Raw genomic sequence first — 23066 nt, 5'->3', positions numbered from 1 at the left:
ATCGGTATTCTTTGAAAAGTATAAGTTTATAGTAAGATTATAAAGTATTAGGTAAAAAGTAAGTTATTTTCAAAAATTTTATAAAATAATATTCTATTATGATGAATATCTTAAATAGAAGTCATGATGAAACAAAGCAATTTTTTGTATAACATAACAATGTAAATAAATTTTTTAAGACAGGTACAGTGTTTTTAACTTTTCTGTTTTTTTGTTCAGTATTCAGCAACCGATCTTCTATATTGATTTCTGGAGCATTATATACTGTTTACCAATATGTGTTCACCGAATTATAAACTGTAAGTAACTAAAGCTGTAACTTTATAAACATTACATGTTTATTATTTGTCCTTAAATAATTATTTAATTCTAATTTTTTTTTTATTTTATTCATTTGTGAACTATCGTCGGCGCTTAACTTTCCTATCAACTAAATATTCTGTTTAGACATTATTCTTCATTTTAAATTTTAATTTATTTCGGTTCTATTCTCATGTACTCTTTGTGTACCCCGTATGCTAGCTTAACTAGCGACAAAGTTTATTTCTATGTTGGTAGTTCTGATTTCCGACTTCCGTCTGTCAATGATTGCTTGAAAATAACAGAAGTAGGAATGTATTTTTGTTTCTAGGTAAAGTGGAATTTCAATTAATAAGCCCATTTTATTTGTTGAAACTTCTGGTTTTTTTTTCTTGAGTTTTTATACTTCTCTGGACATTGTCTTAGCGGGCCTACATCCAGTACCCAACATCATAAATCCTTCAGAACAGCTACAGTTAATTCAATTTTTCATGGAGAGACATGAAAAGTATAGACATATTATAATTCTATTCATTCATTCTTTCATTTAATTTTAAAGCTTAGGCAAGATTTGCTTTATTTTGATATTTTAATTGTTTCTTTACATTTAATAAATATGATTATTTAATATACTCTTTTATTTGTCCCTCCCAAATTTCCCATTGTGCCCAACAACGAAATTGGCATCTTAACTGTCTCTCTATAGTTGCACCACTGGTGATAGCTTCACATTTATACATCGATTGCTATATTGTTATACATTGGAACCCAACGTGGGTACATTTTTGCTTTCGAGTCGAAGCCCCAACAATAAAATTGGTATCTCAAGTGTCTTTCTATAGTTGCACGAATGAGGTGTCATTTTATTATTGAACAATGAGTGTCCAATGAGCTAGGTAGTAACTCCACTGTTATACATTGGTTGCTATATTTTTACAAAGCAATAATTTAAACATTTTCATGGCTAATAATTGCCATGAAAAGATACAGTAAAGATAGTGATGATGATATCCAACCTCCGATCGGGAGACGGCACTTAAAGAAGAAGAATTGCCGAACAAAGTAAAATACTGGTGTAACCTTGTATTACCATAATTTTGTATTTTACAACATAAGTCTATAAAAATTTCTTGCAAAAGTCCTTGCTTCTATTCTCGTTTTTTTCCGACTTTTCTATAGTGATGCTCAAGTATCACATGTATATTCAATTTGTTAACTTTTTATCTTTGCTTAATATAATAGTTTTTTCGCTAGTCTTGTATTTTCATAATCTATTTGATCTGACCTCTCATCTTACTCTTTCTTTTGTTGTGTATCTTTAGTTTACCCTTTGACCCCTATAGGTAGTCCATATCGACAGCCAGAATTTTATTGTTTTTCTTTTTTTAAGTGCTCCTGATTCACAACGAAAAGTTAAAACAATACATTGACCTTGAACACATCTATTTTTGTTTTTCTTTTAATTATTTTTCATTAACTACTATTTCTATTCCTAGATATTGGCAATTTCAAAATGCTCGTGTTAAACATTTTCTCTTTTACGTTTCTTAAGGAATGAAATCGTCTCTTCGTAACATTATTCTTCAATAGACTATTGAAGGCATCTAGTTTTCATCTTTCCGGTTGTCCCACAAGATTCATTTGTCCATTCTAAGGCCAATCTCATTTTTACTGTTATTGAAATTTGGATGTCTTTCCATATTTTCCAAATTTTCCCTATAGCGATCTTTGCTAGTTCAGATTTATGTTTTATCTATGATTTTCAATCAGTAATTTATCATTTAACATTATTTAAGCCTTGTTGATTGTTCGCAAGAAAGATTGTGTTAAAAGCAAAACGCAGATTGTTTATTTTTCGGCCATTTATTGAGATGGCCGTTTCCCATCCTTAAAGCGCCCTACTCATAATATGTTCTGCGTATATTATATTAAATAGTTGTGGAGACAACTTGTCCTTGCCTTACATCTTGTTCTAGGTGGAATTAATTTGAAAGTGTGTGAAAGCACTTTTACTAATCCATTGGTGTGTTTGCGTAGCTCAATCAAGGAAAATCAGGTGTTGCAGTAGGCCTACTTCTATTAGTATCCGCCATAGGTGATAATGTATAAAGGAGATGTATAATGGCATATTAAATTACCTTGAGTTTTCGATCATTTGTGTAATACTCAAAAAATGTTCTGGTAACTGTGACAAATCCGGCCCGCCCTTCCGCCATGTATGAAAGCTGCCTGTTTGTGTATTGACGTATGTGTAGATTGTGTCCAGTCAGTGAACCTTGTCTGGAATGCCATATTTGATTACAGAGGAGGCAAAGCAATTTTATTCCAGTTTTCTTCAGTGGCCTTGAGCACATCTGCTATGATCATATCTTGACCCAGTGCCTTGTTGAGTTTATTGACCGCCCAATTTATTTCGCTTTCGAGTCTATCAGGTTCTTCCGATATATTATAATAGTTCTGGTAGGCAAGTTTCTGGTGTTGGTCGTCTTTATATAGATCTTAGTAGTATGCTCTCCAGGTCTCTGTAATATCTTCTCTGTTCGTTATTAGGGTTCCCGTGTGGTCTTCAATAGCCTAGTTCTGGCTTTAAAGTCTCTTGTTATGTATTTTTTCCAATGGATCTTTCGGTTGGTTGTTTTGATCGTGGTTTTCAATTTCTTTGCATATATTGTGATAATATTGTCGTTTATCAGCCTTGCACCTTCGTTTTATTCTTTTATTAAGATTTTTTAGACTAGTTTTTTTCCTGCTCATCCAGCTATCAATGAGCTGGGTCGACAGTTAGAAATGAGGAGGTCCTTAGACACCTGAACCAAACAACACAACTGGTCAATATAATAAAGAGATGCAAGTTGGAATACTTCGGTCACATTATGAGACATCATGAAAAATATGAACTTTTACGTCTGATCATTCAGGGAAAGATGCAAGGTAAACGTGGTCCTGGTAGAAGAAGAACATCATGATTGAAAAATCTAAGACAATGGTACGGAAAATCGACTACATTACTATTTAGAGCTGCTGTCAATAAAGTCACGATAGCGAATATGGTAGCTAACATGATATCCAACGATCGATAACGGTCAAGGAACTAGAAGAAGTTTTTTATCCTTTTCTGTATGTAAACTAAAGATTTCTTCTATTCTCAATGACTTGAAATGTTTCATCTCTTATCTTATCTAGTGTTTTCACTTAATTGTTTATCTTTCAGAAGCTTATTGGTGTTGTTGTTACACAATGTTTGACAGCTTCAAACATTTCTTGGGATGTGTCATTAACAATAGAGGGCGTAGTTTTTTCTACCTCTTGGAAGGTCTTGCTTAGTTTTTATTTCTAGCCTCTATGTCCCTCTGCGTTTGTTGTGTGCTTTAAGTTTCACGTTTACTTAGCTATAAGAATATGATCTGATCTGCATAACCTCCAGCGACTATTAGTTAAGATGTAATCGATTTGCTTTCTCGACCTATCTATAGGACTTTTCCAAGTATAGAGCCTGCGAATGGTGCTTAAATCGGGTGTTCATGATAGAGGATTTGTTGGTAATAGCGAACTCAATTTATTTTTATTTTTATTAAGTTTCTGCTGATGTGGTGTATTTAGTTATTTATTAGTTACGTGCTGTTTACAATTATTATTGGCGTTGAGACATTCCGCACTATTTTAATTGAATTGTAATTTTTAAACTGTTCAAATAATTCGTTTCTTTTATCTGTATTGTTCAGAGCTCCTAAGATTTCAGCGATTAGTATAAATTTTGTTTAGGTATAATGTCATAAATATATCATTAACAATTATTGCACTCACAGTTCTTGATGTGCTTTACATAAGTATAGGACAATTCCTATACGTATTGTACAAAAATTGCTAAATCATTCGCACAAGATACTCGCACGCGATGTGAACACTTCATTTGTTCTCGCCCTTTCTCACTTGCTCTGTTTTTATCTCTGGGCACGCACGGTAAAGCATGAAAGTTGAAATCGAGGTTCAATTTTTTAGGTTAGTGATCTAAGTGATTTTTTCGATTGTTGATTGTTTTGGAAACTGCTCACTAGCAACACTAGACGATACGCCAAAATCGATTATCTAATTGAGGACTTTCATTAGACATGTACATGTACAGTATGTACACTGACCTTATCTGACGAATATATTTATTTTACTAAGCGTATATTCTTGCAATTCTTCAGTCAGTTATTTTAGAATCAGAAATGTACTACTTTCAATAAGACCTGGCTCATAAATACTTTAGTATCAAAATATTTAGTATTCTTGGCATCAAAAAAGATTTTTGTGTTATATTGTGTTACGTATCAAAAGAATGCAATAGTTTCATACCATTCGGCTTTTATCTGTCGAAAGTTTTAAGACATTTCTGATTTACTTTAGTAGCTAAAGTTTAACTTTTTAAGTTCTATATTATTTTATACCATGTTATGCCTTCTTATAAACACTTATTCATTTTTTTTAGTTTTCATATAAGTTTATTTCATACAAGGTTTCATTAATTTAGTTTTCTGTTACTTTCTGGCACAGTTCAGTCTTGTTTAGTTTTCGGTGGCCAATGCGGAGTAGCTTTATTCTATCTCTTGGTGAGTTTCTAGGGCATTTGAATTATTTATTAAAGAAGTTGTAAAAAAAAAGTTCATTAATCTTCTGTATATATGAGTACATAATGTCATCTACTAAATATACTTTAATCTATTACATCATAGCAAATCGTGTGGATAAATTTGTTTCTCCGAATAAAAAACTTATTAACGACCTAAAATTAATTATAAAAACAATCTATAACGTCCTGATACATATTTACTACAGTTTATAAAATACTTTTCAAAGATAATGACAAATTTTCAATTTAACCAACAGATGGTTAAATTGTTTTTATCAAACTAACTGAAATTCTGGATCAATAACTTTGCATGTGTATGCCACACTTTGCAGTGAACTAGGTAAATCATTCCGCATACAGGCTACAATTGAACAACTACTTAAATCATGCAACACCATAAGAAGTTTTCGAACGGTGCATCGTCCTAAAAAGCACATGCAACATAGAATTGAAAGTTATTAACAATGTAGTTCAGGGCATTAATTTAGAATTTGTGAAACTGGTAATGCAAAAATAAATCGCCTTATTTAAAAATAGCAAAAGGGGGTCGTAATCAGATGTAGATGTAATAAACAAATGATTACTCATACCATCCGTTAATTGATGGAGATATTGGATAAGTAGAGTCTTAGACTGTATCTATCTATAAATAAATATGGGCAAATACACTGAATAACTAGTTGATTATTTTAGAAAAAATCCAAAAAACACTAATGTAGTTCTTAATGCTACAATTTTCCGATTACGCCTTACTAAATCTTTTTTTTTACATTATCTGATGTTCGAGCATTTTTAACTTTTTTTTTCCTTTAACTTCCGTTCCCATGGTTTTTATTAGCTTTTGTATGTTTTTTTCCATAAACTTCCTACATCATATCTTGGTTCTCCCATTTGTCTTTACCAGCTGGTACTCGTTATCACTTTAAAGCTTTTTGTCTTTTCATTTCTCAAAAGATGCCTATCAAGTTTATACTTTGTGCTCTTATTCTAGATGGTTCTGAGAATACTTTCTTGTGGCATTTTTATGTTCATATTTTTCATCCATTCCTGTATACCATGAATTAAAAAACCATTACCAATCCAACTTTATAGGTTAACAGAATTATGAGTGCAACGTTCACTTGTCAACGTGTCAACGTTAAAAGTTGCATGGTTTATTTATTATGTATTAAAACTTGGTTTGGCATTTATTTTTTTAATTATTGCCGATAAATATTTATCAGTTACCCGATCAGACAATCAGCGTTAAAAAATCTATATATCTATGTAGCTGTAGCTCAACATTGGGATTTTTTCCGTTCACTCATGATATCCATCACAAAATTCTGGAACCCTGTACAAACTTCTACAGGTCTAGTGGATGGATACCATATGTTTTTATAGTCACTTGGTATTATCCAAAAAATGAAAACAAAAAGTCAAAATCTGAAGATTTCTTAGTTTTCGAAATCAAAATTCAGATAATTGCCAAAATCTGTGCCTTCTAAAATTTTCAAAGCCAAACAGACGATGAATGAACTGACATGGGGCATCTAAATTTGCATTCCACAACATATCAATTCAGCTAGGGAAAAACCTTTTGCGAACTGATTTCATACTCAAATCGTAAGTAAATGAAAATTCATAAAAAAAGATATTTTTGCTTTGAAAATTGTATAAGGCACAGATTTGGGCAATTATATGAATTTTGGTTCCGGAAACCAGTTTTTGTTTTTGGTTTTAGACGGCGCTACAACGTCCATAAGGAGATATTTTATACTTTACTTCTTTTGACGGAAAAGATTTGATTTTACGTTTAGAGCTTCTGCATAGTCGCTCTGAAGAATCCTGATAGGACGAAATACATATAAGCGAATAGTGGAAGCGTTATACTGAAATCAAATCTTAAATGTTTTTTCTGTATCCAAAAAATGTTTGCCGCCTGTTGGTTGACTGTTTTAAGTTCTCTGATACAAAGTCTGCTTCTTAGGTCTGCATGAAATAGCCCCATTGTATGTGGAGGTCTCATGGCGCATGTCAAAGATACCTCTTATGACACGAATTGATTCCTGCGTATTTTAGGCCTGTTTTTGGGAACAATATGATTGGAAGTCCTGATCTAACTTTATGGTTATTTTTTTTTTCGTGGCCGTCACCTTTTTGAAGCAATACTCTTTACTTCCGTTTGTGGTAGTCTTCAGTTGTGTGCCTTCTAATGTGGTCTGCTCCATTTCCATATACTTTGTTTTTTGCTTATTAATAATCAGTCCATACTATTAGCATTCGTTTCAAAGAGTTTGAAAATCCTCAGCAGTTCCCGTTTAGTTCTTACTATGAACACCACATCGTCCGCAAAGTCCAGGATCTGGCTTTTGTTGATATAAATCATACATTCCATTCGTATTCCACTCTCTCTCATTATTGCCTCCATCAAGAGATTGAAGAGTATTGTGGACAGCGGATCTCCCTGCTTTTGCTGATTTTTTCCTAATAGGCTTCCTTCTACCCTTTCTCTATTGTCGTTCCTCATTAAGGTCATTTTTACTAGTCTGATCATCTTTTCCGGAATTTTGAGTACTCTTAGGGCATGGTACACGTCTTATCACAGAATCGAAAGCTTGTTTGAAATATATAAAGAGGTTTAGCTTTAACTGTTGCTCATATGTATTGCTCTCAATCATTTTTAACACGAATATTTGATCTATGGTGGATCTGCCCTTTTTGAATCCTCCCTGGTATTCACTAACCTGCTCGTTTAAGTGCCTTTCCAGTCTACTTCTTATGACTCTGGCGAGTACCTTATATATTACAACCAGAAGAGTGATACCCCTGTAGTTTTCGCACACTGCGTATTTCCTTTTTTATGAATGGAACATAATATTGCCTCTCATCATACTTCCGGCATTTCCTCTCACTCCCAGATTTACGTTAGCAGGCTACATACCCGCGTTGTAAGTGCTTCTGCCCCATGCTTGATTAGTTCTGCAGGAACATAATTGCTGCCTGCACTTTTATTGTTTTTCATTCTATATATGACTTTTCTTATTTCTTCCACGGTGGGAGTCTCCATTGTTCTCCGCCTTGTCGTTGACTTCCCATTTCTACTTGCTCCTCATCATTTCCATCCAGTTCTTCATTAAGCCGATCTCTGAAATGCTCTTGCCATCTATCTAGCTTCCTCTGCTTATCTCCATTTAGATGCTCTTCTTTACTCTTGTAGTAATTCTGTTTTCTTAAGCCTTAGTCACTGCTCCTTTTCGCCCCTTGGTAGAAGTTTCTCACATTTTTATTAATGTGATGTTCTTTTTTTCATTTGCTCCCTTTTCTTCCTCCTACACACTTTTTTCGCGTCTCTTCTCTCTGCTTCATATTCACTTCTATTTTCGTCACTTGGTTCGTCCATATATTTTTGTCTTGCCTCGTTTCGTTTCTTAAGACTTTTGCAATCGGCATCAAACTATTATTTATCTCTTCCCTTCTTTACTTGACCTAACCAAATTTGAGTTGCTTCCTTCATAGCTTCTTCTATTAATCCCTACTCCATTTTGATGCCACCTTGATTTTCCCTTTGAAGTAGTTTTGCTGTTTTCTACGTTTAGTATGTCTAAATCATGTTCCATAATAAACTGAAGTAATGACTAACTACTTTTTTTGGCGTTTGTGCTGCTCTAGGTAAGGTGGTACGCATTCGCATCACAGCCGATGATCAGTTGCAGTCCATTCGCCCTACAATATGTGACTATCTCCTTCTTACTGCCTCTGTGGAATTCATCTTTACTGTCGTTAAATCCCTTGAACAAAAATATTCATCATCGACAGGCCCCAATATTGGACATTAACATTGGGCCAATATTGGATCTCCGCGAATTTCTTCTATTCTTCTCTCTTTTCTCCTATATTCTCCTTGCTGTTTGAAGCTGTCTATCCATAGCATTTGAGCTCCCTATTGTTCATTCCCGTCTTTCCAAGGTCTCCACTGGATGTACAATTAAATTATTCCACCTTTTATATTCATATCCGATGCTGTATCCTAAAAATTGCCATTTTGTTATTTCGTTTTACTATTATATCTCTTAATTTATGTAGTTTTCTCTCTCATCCACCGATTTGTATTCTTAATCTTTGGTTTTAGTAGCATTTGCCTTTCTATAGGTCTCTCCGTTTTTTATTCGATCAACACTTACCTTTGTAGAAGTCCCTACTTATAACCAATAACTAAGAGCCGTGATTATACATTAAAAACTTTTATACACTAAAAACATCACTACCAATAAGCCTATATATATATATATATATATATATATATATATATATATATATATATATATATATATATATATACTATTTATCTACTATTTATCCTATATAAGTGCAGAGGAATATATTTAATTGTATGTAAAAATTTGACAAGAGATACTGTTTTAGTGTTCATACTTAAATTTTAATTTGCAATTATTTGTGCATTATTTAACACAGCACCTAAACCAAACACAACCCAAAAATAAAAAATAAATCGATGGATAAACTTACTGTGCTAAACAATTCATTAACACCAAAGGCGTGCTGGGATCTGGTCTGAGAGGGGGACTAAGCACGTGACCCGCCGAGTGATGGAAGCATTCATGCTTGTAGTGGGTACCATCTGTACCCAATGCTGCGACTAAGGTTTCACCATACACTCGGGCGTCACTTCTATGAAAATCTACGGCTCTAGCAGCCGATTTACTCATTACATGCACTACATATAACGGACAGTTTACCTACAAAATCATATAGAAAAAGAAACAAAACAAAAAAATAAAGATTAACTTAAAAAAAAGGAAATAACCAAGTTGAAAGAACACAAAGTAAGAATCATTACATAATTATATTTCCGTCGTTAGCATTTCGGCACCTAATATTATAAGTAATTCAATCTTTATCGAGCTGACATCTTTACAGCTTATACTTCATGTCAAGAAAATGAAGCTAAAATTATTAAAGTTCCATAATCCAAAATAGAAGATAGTGCAACATAGCACGCCGAATAAAATCGAGTACTTAAATACTGTAGTACACCGTAGCATTTCATGAAAGTGCAAACCGTGAGAATTGGTTGGACTGTCAGTAGTGGAATTTTTGGCACGTATGCATCGAAAATTGCAATTGCCATGTTGATCGGCAACCTCCAAAAGAGAAGGTGAACGCAAGAAGGAGTTACATTGCTACCTTGATATTAGAGGTATTAGTATTAGGTTGCTAATATAAGGTTGCCTGAGAAAAATGGTAGCAAATTAGGGTTACCAGATGTTAAAAATGCGAAGTATCAAAGATAAAGTAAAAAAGGCTAGCTCGCAACGCCACTGGTTTGACATGGCGGGTATGAGTTTTCAAAGCCATTGCACATGGGTCGATAGATAGTGTTCTCAACAGTGAAGCTGGGTTTTTCAAGTTTTAAGGCTCATTATACAGATATTACGTTAATTAAAGTAAAGTTTGCATTTTAGAAAATTGAAAAAGTGTATTTTGCGGAGTAAAACTATGTAATAATGTGCTGGATTTCAATAATTTATCTTGTATTAAAAATTGTTATTCAATGTTAATGTTTCGCCGCAAGAAAAATTATAAGTATTATGACATTATTTTAACTGCAGAATGTATTAATGATTTTGGATATCACGCACAATGTATGAAAAAAATAACTGTTCTGAAATTAAAAGGTAAATATAAAGATACTTACACATAGTGATTCGTAATAGTGTCCTTAATATCGAAATTTTCATGAAATTATTTTATATCTACTCACACAACTACTAACACTCGCCATGTCAAACCAGTGGCGTTGCGCGCTAGCTGTTTTACTTTATCTTTGATATTTTAATTAGCGCCCATTTTTTCCCAGGCTACCTTATATATTCAAATTAAAAAAAAAACAACTTTAATTTCATTTAAAAAAAAACAAGCACATACGTGACGAGCATCGTATTTTATTTAAAAAATAAAGTAACGAAATAAAATTTTTGTTAAAAAATTAATTACCAATTAATTGAATTAAAACAATTTGCGGCTACTTTTTGACTGGCAAACTTTTACCAATGTATTCTCCAAATTTTAAATGTACGTAAAAATGTGAGTTTGATTAACTACGTTATGAACGTAGTGATCTTGGAGTGGGATCTCGTACTATAAATGGTGGTTTGAAAAGGATTTTTGGAAACAAAGATTTCTTATTATTAATATATTGCGATATGCAATAGTTCTTACTCTGCGTTAGAAGTACATATAAAAACGACCGATTACTAAACTAAAAATTTTCTAAATGTAATTGCCGAAAATCTGGAAAAATAATATTGTACTAGTCTAGTATAGTTAAATTATTTTTACAGTAAAATAATAAAATAAAAAAATGCCTTAATCTTAAATAAATTTATATATATATATATATATATATATATATATATATATATATATATATATATATATATATGAAATGAAGTTAACTGTAAGCAATGCACATACTATATACATAAAGAACTGAAAGTCTTAGTTTGGAACTACGAATTTTTTTCTTTTGTTTCGTTGTTGCTTCCATATTAATTTAACAGTATTCCGAGTAATCCCAATTTCTTTTTGCCATTGTCAGTTCCTTTTTCGTTTTCCAAACACCACTATCAGTGGAACAGCTCTAGTTAACCGAACTTCCCTAGTCTTTGCTATATATACACTATACCATATAACGTCAGTTCACTTGGCATTTTTCATGTTTCTTTTCCGATTTATACATTCTTATGTTTCTATGTATAAACATTGGATTAAATTTTACCTAAAATGTGGTTCTGAAGCATTGGCATTTTTTAAATTAATATAGGTATTATAGGAATTATCCAAATTATAAAATTGGTATTTAAGAATAAAGTTTTTGAAAAATTAAACAAATTGTTTTGTTGGAAACGAAGCTTTTATTTTAAATATTTTATAAATAAAAAGTTTATCTGTCTAACTAAGAATAACAAAACTAATTGCATACTTTAAAATTGTATGGAAAATATTTTTGGAGCGCTTTCTTGGGAAGACGTTATTGAAAGATCGTACATTCGAGTACATAAAATCGACTGTAGTTACTTGCGAATACCTGTCAGATTAATAATGCGATTGGTCTAATAATAATATTGGCTGAGGAGATCCTTTCATATTGTGTGGACATACACACACGCACATCTAAACTATGCTTAATCGGCAAATCACCAGATAGTCTCACCACAACTGACTTATGTGGTGAGATCTCTTCTGTGACCACTGCGCTCCCCAATCACGAGGTGTGACATCCTCGTGTCCAGGGATGGATGGTATAGAGGGAATAGTGATGCCCCAGAGTGCTGGCAAACTCAGGGGAGTTATGGTCTTGGCGATGTATGGGCGCACTGTCATGCCTGACAGTACGTTGTACCAACTTGTGTGACTAAAATGTACATGAGACAAAGACTTTTCTAAATCTATAAATAAAAATTTATTTATTTATTTTATCTGTCCCAAATAGGTCTTAATCACTATAATCAGGGTTCTACAGGCAAACCTTCCGCACACTGATGCGACTTCCGCAGAACTTACTGTTGCTATGGAAAGGTAAAAAACACTTGGAAAAGTTCTTCTTATTGACAAAATAAAAATCCAATTACGGAAGGCCGATGGACGTAGTCGTGTAAATAAAGATAATGGAACGTTTTACAGCATGTAATATTCCACAAAAGCTTAGCTGTCGGCGCGGTTCTATTATACTCGTATTATGGAAATTAATTAGTTGAAAGTGTAATTGAGATAAAAATAATAATGAATACTGACTGATATGTACACAATAGCTTTCAAAAAGTTTTACTTTGTATCGGCTTTATTGGCTACGATAATTTTTGTGCTAATTATCGTAGTAATTTAGCAGCAATGGCAGTACCTTGAAGATGCCTAGACTGCAGCACTTGATTGGCCAACAATAATACGGATTTAAATCTCACAGGGCAACTATGGGTCCAGCTGAAAATAAATATCGTTTTTACTTATCACGAAATACAGCTCCTAAGTCAATTGCACAACTAAGATTTGCTGCACAGTGAGAAAGAATATAATTTCTAGATGATGCAGGCTATTATCAGAGCTAGATGAGAAAATAATAGTACTAAAGACTTACTATACCATCTTCCCAAATGCCTCAAAAAATATAGCCCCACAAACAAATGAGGAAAAATCCAAATTAACGGTATCAGCACCCATCAACATAACCAGAAAAGTCAATCACCAATTCACTGTTAATAGCTCTAGCTTTGAAGCAGTGAACAAGCTCATATACTTAAGCTCCCTGTTGACCTATGAAAACTCCAGAACGGAAGAAATCAAACGAAGAATAATTCTAACAAACAAGTGCTATTTTGGGTTGAGTAGACAGATAAAAAGTAGAATCTTAAGACAGAGAACAAAAATAAAAATATGAAAAACCCTACACTACCATTGATGACTGGATCCTGGGAGGTATTTTCGGTGACATCTGTGAAAACGGTATTTGAACGAGGCACAGTTATGAGATATAGTATAAAGACAAACATATATCTGGTAGTAAAGACGTGGTATCTCTCATAAAAATAGGAAGACTAAGATGAGCAGAACATCTAGCAAGATTACAGCAGAACAACCCTCCAAGATAAATCCTGATGTTAAAACCTTCGGGAAGTAGATGGAGAGGCAGGTTAAACCTTGGATGGAAACCTAAAGATGGAGGGATGGTGTAGATTTTAGAAAAAAGAGGTGTAGCAAACTGGAATCGGTTGGCAATGGATGTCTGACTAGCGAAATAGACTGTAGAAGTCGAAGCTCTTCACGGACGAATTCTACATTCCCGATAATCTAAGAAGACTAGTAAGAACTACAATGTGTAAAGTTTTTTGTAAAGTAGAAATACAGTGTGAACAATCACAAGCGTTTGAAACGCATGTCGCACTACGAAGTGATGCGCTGGCGTGCCCCCTTTTCAACATAGTCTTGGAAAAGGCTATAATAGTAAATTTTAACTTATGCATATGATCTAAACCTAATTGCTCGTACAACAGGTAAGATAGAAGAAATGTACAACACCCAACAATAGAGCCAGAAACATCGGTCCCCATTTCCCTGTTAATACTTCTACCTTAGAAGTGGTGGGTACATGCACATACAGTAAAGCGTCGATTATCCGAACGTCGATCAACCTAACAACCGCTTATCCCAACTCCCGACTTTCTGTGTAAACACTGGATTGAAATGTCTAAATATTAAGCGTGTTGTCCTTTCTGTGAAAGATAAATAATAGATTAATAAACGGTTGGAGAAAGATGAATCTGCAACCAAGTTATCCAATAAATACAAAGTTGGCAAGTCTACCATTACAGATATAAAAAAAACGAGCATAAGTAACTTTGTGTTTCAGCCTGATTCTTCTGACTGATCCACAAGTCGTAAAACGATGAAACTTGTCCCAAATACGGATTTAGATGAAGTAAGTGGTTTACTCAAAAAATATCTCGGAGAGAACCTATTTCGGGTCTGATTCTTGTGAAAAAACAGTTCAATTCAACGAAAAACTCGGAAGGCTATCAAATTTTCAAGCAATCACAGGCTGGTTAAAACGATAAGTCGAGACATGGCACCCGTAAGCTTCAAATACGAGAAGAAAAACTGTCTGCTGATTCATCAGCGGCAGATTCATTCAAAAACAAACTAGGGGAGTTACTGAAGGAAGAAAATTTCTCCCTCAAAAACGTTTATAATGCAAACGAAACTGGGCTCAATTAGAAAACTTTACTAATGCTGTTAGCAGTAACCGATTGCCAATGCTTGTCATTGGTAAAAGCAACAAACGACATTGCTTTAGACACGTTAATATGCCTAGGATGCCAATCGCAAAAGATTCATGGATGAATAGTACAATTTTCATGGAATGGTTTATAGAAATTTTTATACCCTCTGTTAACGCCCATCAGTAAGAAAATGGTAAAGCAGAAAAAAAAATGATTGCTTCTTCATAATGGCCCAACTCATGTGACATCTTAAATAAAAAAGAAGATTTTCATGTTTCTTCCTACTAATTTCCACCTAATGTGACTTCATTATTACAGCTTATGGATCCAGGCATTATTGAGACCAGGTATTATAGAAAATAATTGTTACCTAAGTTACTTCTGGAAAAAGAAGTCAAAGATTGATTTGAAAGACGCTTCCTACATAATGGGAACAGAATGGAACCGTGTAAACGAGCAGAGCTGTAGATAAATAAGTATAACTATGTCAACACAGTTCAATTATCCGAAAAAAATCGATTTTCTCCTATGTCCCCCAATAAGTTTGGACAATCGACGCTCTGCTGTACTTAGCTCTGATGACCAATGATAACTCTATAACGAAAGAAATCAAACGAAGAATAATTCTGGCAAACAAGTGCTCTTTTGGGCTACATAAACACATGAAAAGTAAAGCCAAAAAACAAAAATAACAATATACAAAAATCTTATACTGCCGGTGCTGACATACGGATCAGAAACATGAACCATCTCCAAGACAGATGAAAACCTCTTTCTCATATTTGAATGAAGAATCCTAGAATATTCGGTGCCATCTGTGAAAACGATATTTGGAGGAGAAGGTTGATACAATTATGAGATATAGCACAAATACAAACATATATTTGGTGGTAAAGACGTGATATCTCTCACAAAAATAAGAAAACTAACATGGGCCGGATATCTAGCAAAATCGTAGCAGCACAACCCTCCTAGACGAATTCCCGTTTCGTCCTAGACGAATATCAGAGCCGGTGGGAAATAGACGGAGAGGTAGGCCAAAACTTAAATGGAAGGATGGTGTAGATGAATATGCCAGAGAAATACGTGCAGCAAACTGGCAACGGTTGGCAATGGATAGATAGGGCTGACTGGCACAATAGACTTTAAACGTTTAAAAAATTTCGAGGCTCTACTATAGAGCTGTAGCAGTAATGATGATGATTATGCTCTACCAAATGGTTATAGCAGCATTAATGATGATGATAACAGAGTTCTTGGGCTGTTTTAAAATTAAGTTTTATTAATATTGCATTTTTGGATTGAATATTGTACCTCTAAAAATTTGGTACAGATATTAAATCTTTAACTTATTTAGGTATTACATATTCCAGTGAACAATATTTAGCAATATAAATCACAAGTGGTTTATTTTAAAGGGAAAAAAAATAAGATCGAAGATAAAATACGCAATATTTTGATACGTGAGTATATCACGTGAATAAGACAGATACAAGTAAACTATTAGAAGAACTTTGTTTCGATGTAACAAAACAATAATATTTTGAATTTTTCAAAGCTTTAAATCTTTAAAATAATTTCCGCGCTGGAAATACAAACGTAGAATAAAACATTTCTAATCTTAGAATTGTTATTAATTGCCAGAATACATTAATTACAAACCAACCATTTACAAGGTAAATGTCTTCTTCAATTAGGATTAAAATTCTCGAAATTTTTCTTCATTTGGAATTTTCCAAACACATTTTTAGGCCATATGCATGTACGTAAATTCCTTAAATAAAACGCTAAAATGTTTCATTAAAAATTACAGTGCCAAGCTAAAGTGCAAAACCAATTAAAGCATTTTAATAAGTTTAAAGCGTCAAAACAGAAAATATGTGAAAAGTGTTTTAATTCGACAATTAATTGGTATAGATAACTCATCAAATTCTTTGAAATAAAACACTCCGTGGATGACAATAAAGAAAATCTAAGCTTCGATAACATCAGAAGTTGTGTAAAAATACCTGGTTAGTATCTGTGTTAAGCTGTAAAATAGAGAGTATTAGAAACTCAGGTTTGTATATTGCTAATAGATTCAAAGTCTAACAGTATTAATCGATTTATTCGAAAAGTAGTTCAAATATTAACTTGCTTAATACGTGAAGTTTGAGAAATTTTCTATTATTTAAACACAAGAATCCTGTGAAGGCCGAAGTAAAGCAAACCGAAACTACAGGATGATATAAAATATCATCAAACTGCATCTAATACAATATAACCAAATATACAAAAAAAAAAGTTCCTGACTATTATACTAAGCAGGAAATAAACAATCGATCCAATTTGTTATCCACTTCACTTTTTTACCTTTCGATTTGTTGTTTAATAAACATACTGTGCTATTTTAATTTTTTACGAAGTTTTGTTACTTTTGCGCAATTTTGTGTTCTTTTTCGAAATAGAACGAATTTGTTCTTCTTTGTGCTGTAAAGTTCTGTCGGTAATTAGGTAGAATCTTCCAATAACAAAAAAATGCAACTTAAACTGCACTCTAGTCTTTTATTTTCTAACATTCCGTTTTCATATCGCTATTATTAAATATATTGTCATATTCTGGATAATATAATTACCGACTCCACGAAAAACTCCTTTGCAGACGAAATTATTTTTACAATTTCTTAGTTTTTATAAATAAATACACAGACACATATTCATTATGATATATCGCTGTCGCTGGAGCAAAAAGCACCTGACGATTTTTCAATTGTAAAAGTTATTAATGACGAGCCTGCTAATCTCACGCTCCTGTTGTATTCCCTACGATGTTGTTGACTAACTTTGGGATTCCCTTCTGGTTGTGGGTATTTTTCTGGTTTTGTTCTATATCGGTAGTAACTAGTACAATAACGGAAAAAACAAACATGGCGGCATTGCCAAAAGGGCATTACATCATATCTTCGTTGTTATCGGTCCGATTTGAGCGTGCGATTATACTAAGATGGAAAAAACAAACAAGGCGACTACCAAAAGGGCACTACACAGCATATTCGTTATTAATGAACATGTTACATACGAGAAAGATTTATTATAAAATAATAGAATAAAAAAAATATTTATTATTAGACAAATTTTGATTCAGTGACTTGAAAAAGGCCTCTGACAGTTCAAAATAAAAATAAATGATCGAATCCTAACACGCGACATAGCAAATAAAAGGAGGGATATAACGAATATATTAAGATAACAAACAGAAAAAAAAAAGAGAAAAAACAAACAAGGCGACTACCAAAAGAGCACTACACAGTATCTTGATTATTAATGAACGTATAGTTACATCATAGGGCACTATGGATGAAATTAAATTTACTATAAGACACATTTTGATTTATTTACTTAAAGAAGGCCTCTGATTAGGTACAAAATAAACAACTAGCCGAATCCTAGCATATGACGCATTAAATGAAACGTATAGTACGACAAGTTATCGTTATTTATGCATCTTAATTTAATGTTCGTAATGTTCTATGAGGCACTAGACCGAGAGTACGATGATTGTCCAAAAAAATGACATCAAAATAATAGTAGGAGACTTTCATGCCAAAGTCGAAAGAGAATATATTTTCGAAAAGAGAGCCTACACGTAGAATCTAATGATAACGGTCTCAGAATCATAAACTTTGCGATGTCTAAAAACATGGTAATAGCTGGGACACGATTTCCTCATAAAGATATACATAAGGGAACTTGGAAATCTCCTGATAATGAAACGATTAACCAAATAGATCATATAATCATCGATGCAAGACACTGATCTAACTTATTATATGCTAGTTCTTTTAGAGGAGAAATCATAGATAGTGATCACTATTTAGTTAAAGCACGATTTAAAGAGAGAATATCCAATAAAAAAGAAGATCGGAAAAAGAAGAGAAAAAATCGACATTAATAAACTTAAAGATCCCGACATTGCAAATTTATACAGGCAGCAAATAGAAGATCAAATGAGGACAGAAAACTCACAAGAAGAAAACGTTAACCACCTATGGCCAAATATAAGAGATATTGTGTTACAGATATCGATTGAAATATTGGTCAAAACCAAGTCAGAAAAAAGAAATCATTGGTTTGATCATGAGTGCAAAATGACCACAAGCAGAAAGAACGCAGCATATTAAAAACCATCGACGCAGGATGTACACGGAGAAAAAAAGATGAGTATGGACGTCTTAGAAGAAAGGAAAAACGTATCCAGGGACGTAAGAAGAGGAAATACGAACAGAACACTCTCAATGATATACAAAGTTTATTCGATAAAAATAAAACGAGGAAATACTACAAATCCTTAAATAATAGCCGTCGAGAATTTAAACCACGATTAAAAATTTGTAAAGACACTAACGGTGAAATTCTACATGATAAAAACTTATTTCTTAACAGATGGGCACAACATTTCAGCGAACATCTAAATATAAGCCATATTGAAGAGGTTGCAACATAGACAATCAACAAAATCTACAACGTCAACTACACACTGAAGACCCAACAAGAGAAGAAGTGTCAAATGCCATCCTAAAACTCAATGACAATAAAGCCCCAGGAATCGATGAAATCTGTTCGGAAATGTATAAAAAAGGTGGTGATCAACTTTTTGCAGCAATCCATAAACTAAGAGTACTTATATGGCAGAATGAATTGGTACCAGAGGAGTGGCTAAAGGGAATAATATGTCAATTGCATAAAAAGAGTGATCAACTGGAGTGTAAGAACTGTAGAGGCATTGCTCTGATGACATCCGCGTATGAAAGCGTATAAAATCTTCGGTAATGTATTGTTTGAAAGACTTAAACATTTTACAAAGGATATTGTTAGTCAATATCAATGCGGATTTACTGCTGGAAAGTCAACTACACATCAAATTCAAGCACATAGACAGATTCTAGAAAAGTCACTAGAATATAACATCCACACCATCTCTTCGTCGACTTCAAGGCAGCCTATGACAGTGTGAAAAGAACTGCATTATATAATGCAATGATAGACCCACCTAAGTTAGTTTAGTTTACCCAACTAACAATGCAAAACGTAAGCTCATGCGTTGGAATTGAAGGAGAAAACTGTTATTTGACATTAATAATGGTCAAAATGTCTAAAGACAGGGGGATGCGCTGGCGTGTCTCCTCTTTAATATTGCCTTAGAAAACGCAATCAGACAATTAAATATTAGAATGAATGGAACTATTTTTAATAGATCGACGCAAATTCTCGCATTCGCTGACGATATAGTTATAGTGGGCAGAAGTATGAGAGACATGGTGCAGTATTTTACAAGGCTTTCGGACGCGGCAAGTAAATTAGGACTTGTGGTAAACGAGGAAAAAAAAACAAATTAACAACTATACCTTTGAGCAAGTCAAAGAATTCACATATCTTGGATCGCTAGTAAACGCAACAAACACGACAAGCGACGAAATAACAAGACGCATAGCAATAGCAAACTGAATTGCTCACGGTCTCCAGAAACATTTAAAAATTAAAAATATAAAACATGCAATAAAGCTCAATACATAGAAGACCTTAATAAGACCGGTTTTGATATATGGGGCTGAAACGTGGATCTTATCTCAAAATGATGAAAGATTTCTTGGTATTTTTGAGAGAAAAAATTTCAAAACCAGAGGACGACCACGAAGGAGATGGATTAATGATGTGGAAGAAGACCAACAGATTCTAAGGGTCAGAAGATGAAGGGAAGTTGCCAGGAATCGACTGCAGTGGCAACTTCTTTGTGAGCAGGCCAAGATCCACAACGGATTGTCGATCAACTTATGATGATAATTATAATTTCCATTTTTCATTCATAAGTTGTTCTTTATTTGTGACTCTATTTGGCCAGGATGTTCTGCATATAGAGCGTAAGCATTTGTTCATAAGAGATTATAATTTCAGAAATTAATTTTAGGGGAGTTCTGCTTCTAGTCAAATACCAACCTCACTTTCACGTGATACTCCCTGTTAGATAAATACCTTGATGAACGAACGAATGTCTGCTGAAATTCGATCTAGATCAGCTGCTTTGGCATTTTTTAGAGGGTTTATTAGATAGTTTATTTAATATTTCATAATTTTTGCTTTGACAGTATTCAGCGTTTCATTATACGGTTAAATATTTTCATTGAATTTACTACTTCCTGATTACAGTTTTTCCTTTTTTGTACTCTTTCGATTTTTTCATTTTTGTCATTAGTTGGTCATACAATACTTTGCCGAACGCCTTTTCGTAACTTGTAAAACAGGCATAGACATTTTCATAAATACCAACTTGAGTTGGTTGTTACCTCTTAGGACATAAGGTTCCCTTTTCCGAGCTGGGAAATTGTACATTCCCTTAACAATTGTAATCCTTTATCATCGACCTGTCTTATTAATTATACCGATAATTACTAAAATTATGTAATTTAAGGGTCATCTGACCTCATCATGTGGCTAGTTCCAAATACTATATACACGTTTTTCACTGAGAATGATCTGATAGGATATCGAAAACGTTCTGAAAATGTATAAATCTATTTTGGATAATTTCTAATAAATCATAATAATAAAATTTTATACCATTGTACAAAAAGAAGTTTTTACTTCATTGAAAGTTTTTTTAAACTATGGTATACAGTCAACCACTGGGAATTTCCCATTTAAACTTTAATTTTCATAAATATTCCAGTAGCGCTGCGTTAATATATTTGAGTAACTAGTGCCTGTAGTTCCCACTCACATTACGAAATTCGAGCTAGGTATGGCTTATCGCTTGATTTAACTTAGAAATAGTTTTTTAGATATTAAATAGATTTTATGATTCGTTCGCTAATTGTTAAATTGTATTTACATTATTTAAAAGCAGATCATTTAAGAAAAATTGGGAGTGGATATCTCCGCCAATTACTTCGAAGACTGATTCTTAAAGCACTGAGAATTTAATAGATTTAGTATTTCCAGAACTGCGTTACAATTTATATAAAAAAATTACAAGTATTCAGAAGAAATGTGCTCAAAAAAGGTTAATTCAATATCATATCCATTCTCATTGGTTTTAATTTTATGCAAGTTTTCTAATTATATTTTTGGGTATGTTTCTATCGTTCGAAATTCAAATATGTTTAATTTTCACGCCATTTTGAGTAACACTATATAAATGTGACAACATACAGTATAGTAATAATAATAAACAAGAAATTCTTCGTTCGACACACTACTAAGTTTCTTTCCAAAAATTTTCAATAATTTGTAAATATCGAAAATATGCAGTCTCTTTTTTACGGTTATGATTTTACTCAAATCCCTTTATAGTATGGTCCTTCGAGCCGGACGTATATTTTTGCTGGTTTCAAATGTTCTTTGAAATATATGAGAAAGAAACTTAGCGTGTTTAATGAATAATTTATTACTTACTACTATTTTGCCTCTATATTGGGCCACACAAATATGAATCACCTTCAGACACATGCTTTCCCAGATCGTCTCTTACTATGTCTTCTTTCACCTCCTTCTCCCAAACTCAACGAGTCGTCGTATAGGCCAATTATATCATTTCATAATATTATACGTGCACCATCCATTTAAGTTTATGCTCTTAATCGATATCACAGCTAGATTCAAAATATATTAATTTTTTATTTTATCCGTTTTTGTCACTCCATTTATCAATTTAAGAATTCTCATTACAGTAGGATGCATTTGTTTCTTTTAAACCTCATCATTCAGTGCCGCATGTCATAGGTGATATTATGGAGAACTTACAAAATTTTCATGCTTTTCCTTCAGTTTAATCTTGACTACTGCATATCCTTTCAAATGTATTTCACCATATCACCAACGATTTACGCAATGTTATTTGTATCAGTAACTCTTAATACTTTTTATTCGTAGTAAATTTTTTTAAACGAACATTCAACAAACGAACAAGTTTTAAATCTTTTCTAGAATAGTGCACTATTTAATTCAGTGTAATATTAACCAATAATCAACTTTTACACGAAAAATGTATCAATGAAAAAAATGGTAACGGATTTAGAAAACAATTTGGATAGATTATTTTGACAGTGCGTATCAATAAAATTAAAATAATTAAATTAATACTACTATTAAATTAAATGTAACAATGTATAAAATAAAATTATAATAGTGTAATTTGTAAGCCTTTATCCTGCAATGCCTGTAGAGCTCAGTAAATAAATAAATTAAATTAGATAATAAATTGGAATTAAAAATACCTCACATAGAAAATACTGCAGACTTTGAATCTAACTAGCTGTATTATATCGGATCGTTTTTAAGTGTACAAAAAATAAAACTAGATAAAAGTGCTAAAATCATAAACTGCCAATTAGAAAACATCTTGA

At 32.9% G+C, this 23066-nt stretch overlaps 1 protein-coding gene across 4 annotated transcripts in view; it reads right to left on the bottom strand.

The window, feature by feature from the left end:
• CRMP (Collapsin Response Mediator Protein) overlaps positions 1-23066 on the bottom strand; it is a 123775-nt gene that overhangs the window by 25807 nt on the left and 74902 nt on the right. For 2 of the 4 annotated variants that reach the window (XM_072526393.1, XM_072526395.1), the window contains exon 5: positions 9422-9651. The exons of 1 other annotated variant lie outside the window; for it this stretch is intronic. In XM_072526393.1, the coding sequence (XP_072382494.1) occupies positions 9422-9651 (230 nt within the window). Of the gene's footprint in view, positions 1-9421; positions 9652-16697; positions 16719-23066 lie in introns of all 4 variants that reach the window. One more of the 4 variants, XM_072526394.1, reaches the window with a different exon arrangement.

This window comes from Diabrotica undecimpunctata, chromosome 3 (assembly GCF_040954645.1).
Source record: "Diabrotica undecimpunctata isolate CICGRU chromosome 3, icDiaUnde3, whole genome shotgun sequence".
NCBI lineage: Eukaryota > Metazoa > Arthropoda > Insecta > Coleoptera > Chrysomelidae > Diabrotica > Diabrotica undecimpunctata.
The sequence above is the reverse complement of the archived record's forward strand: the minus strand, read 5'-3'. Positions and strand labels throughout refer to the sequence as shown.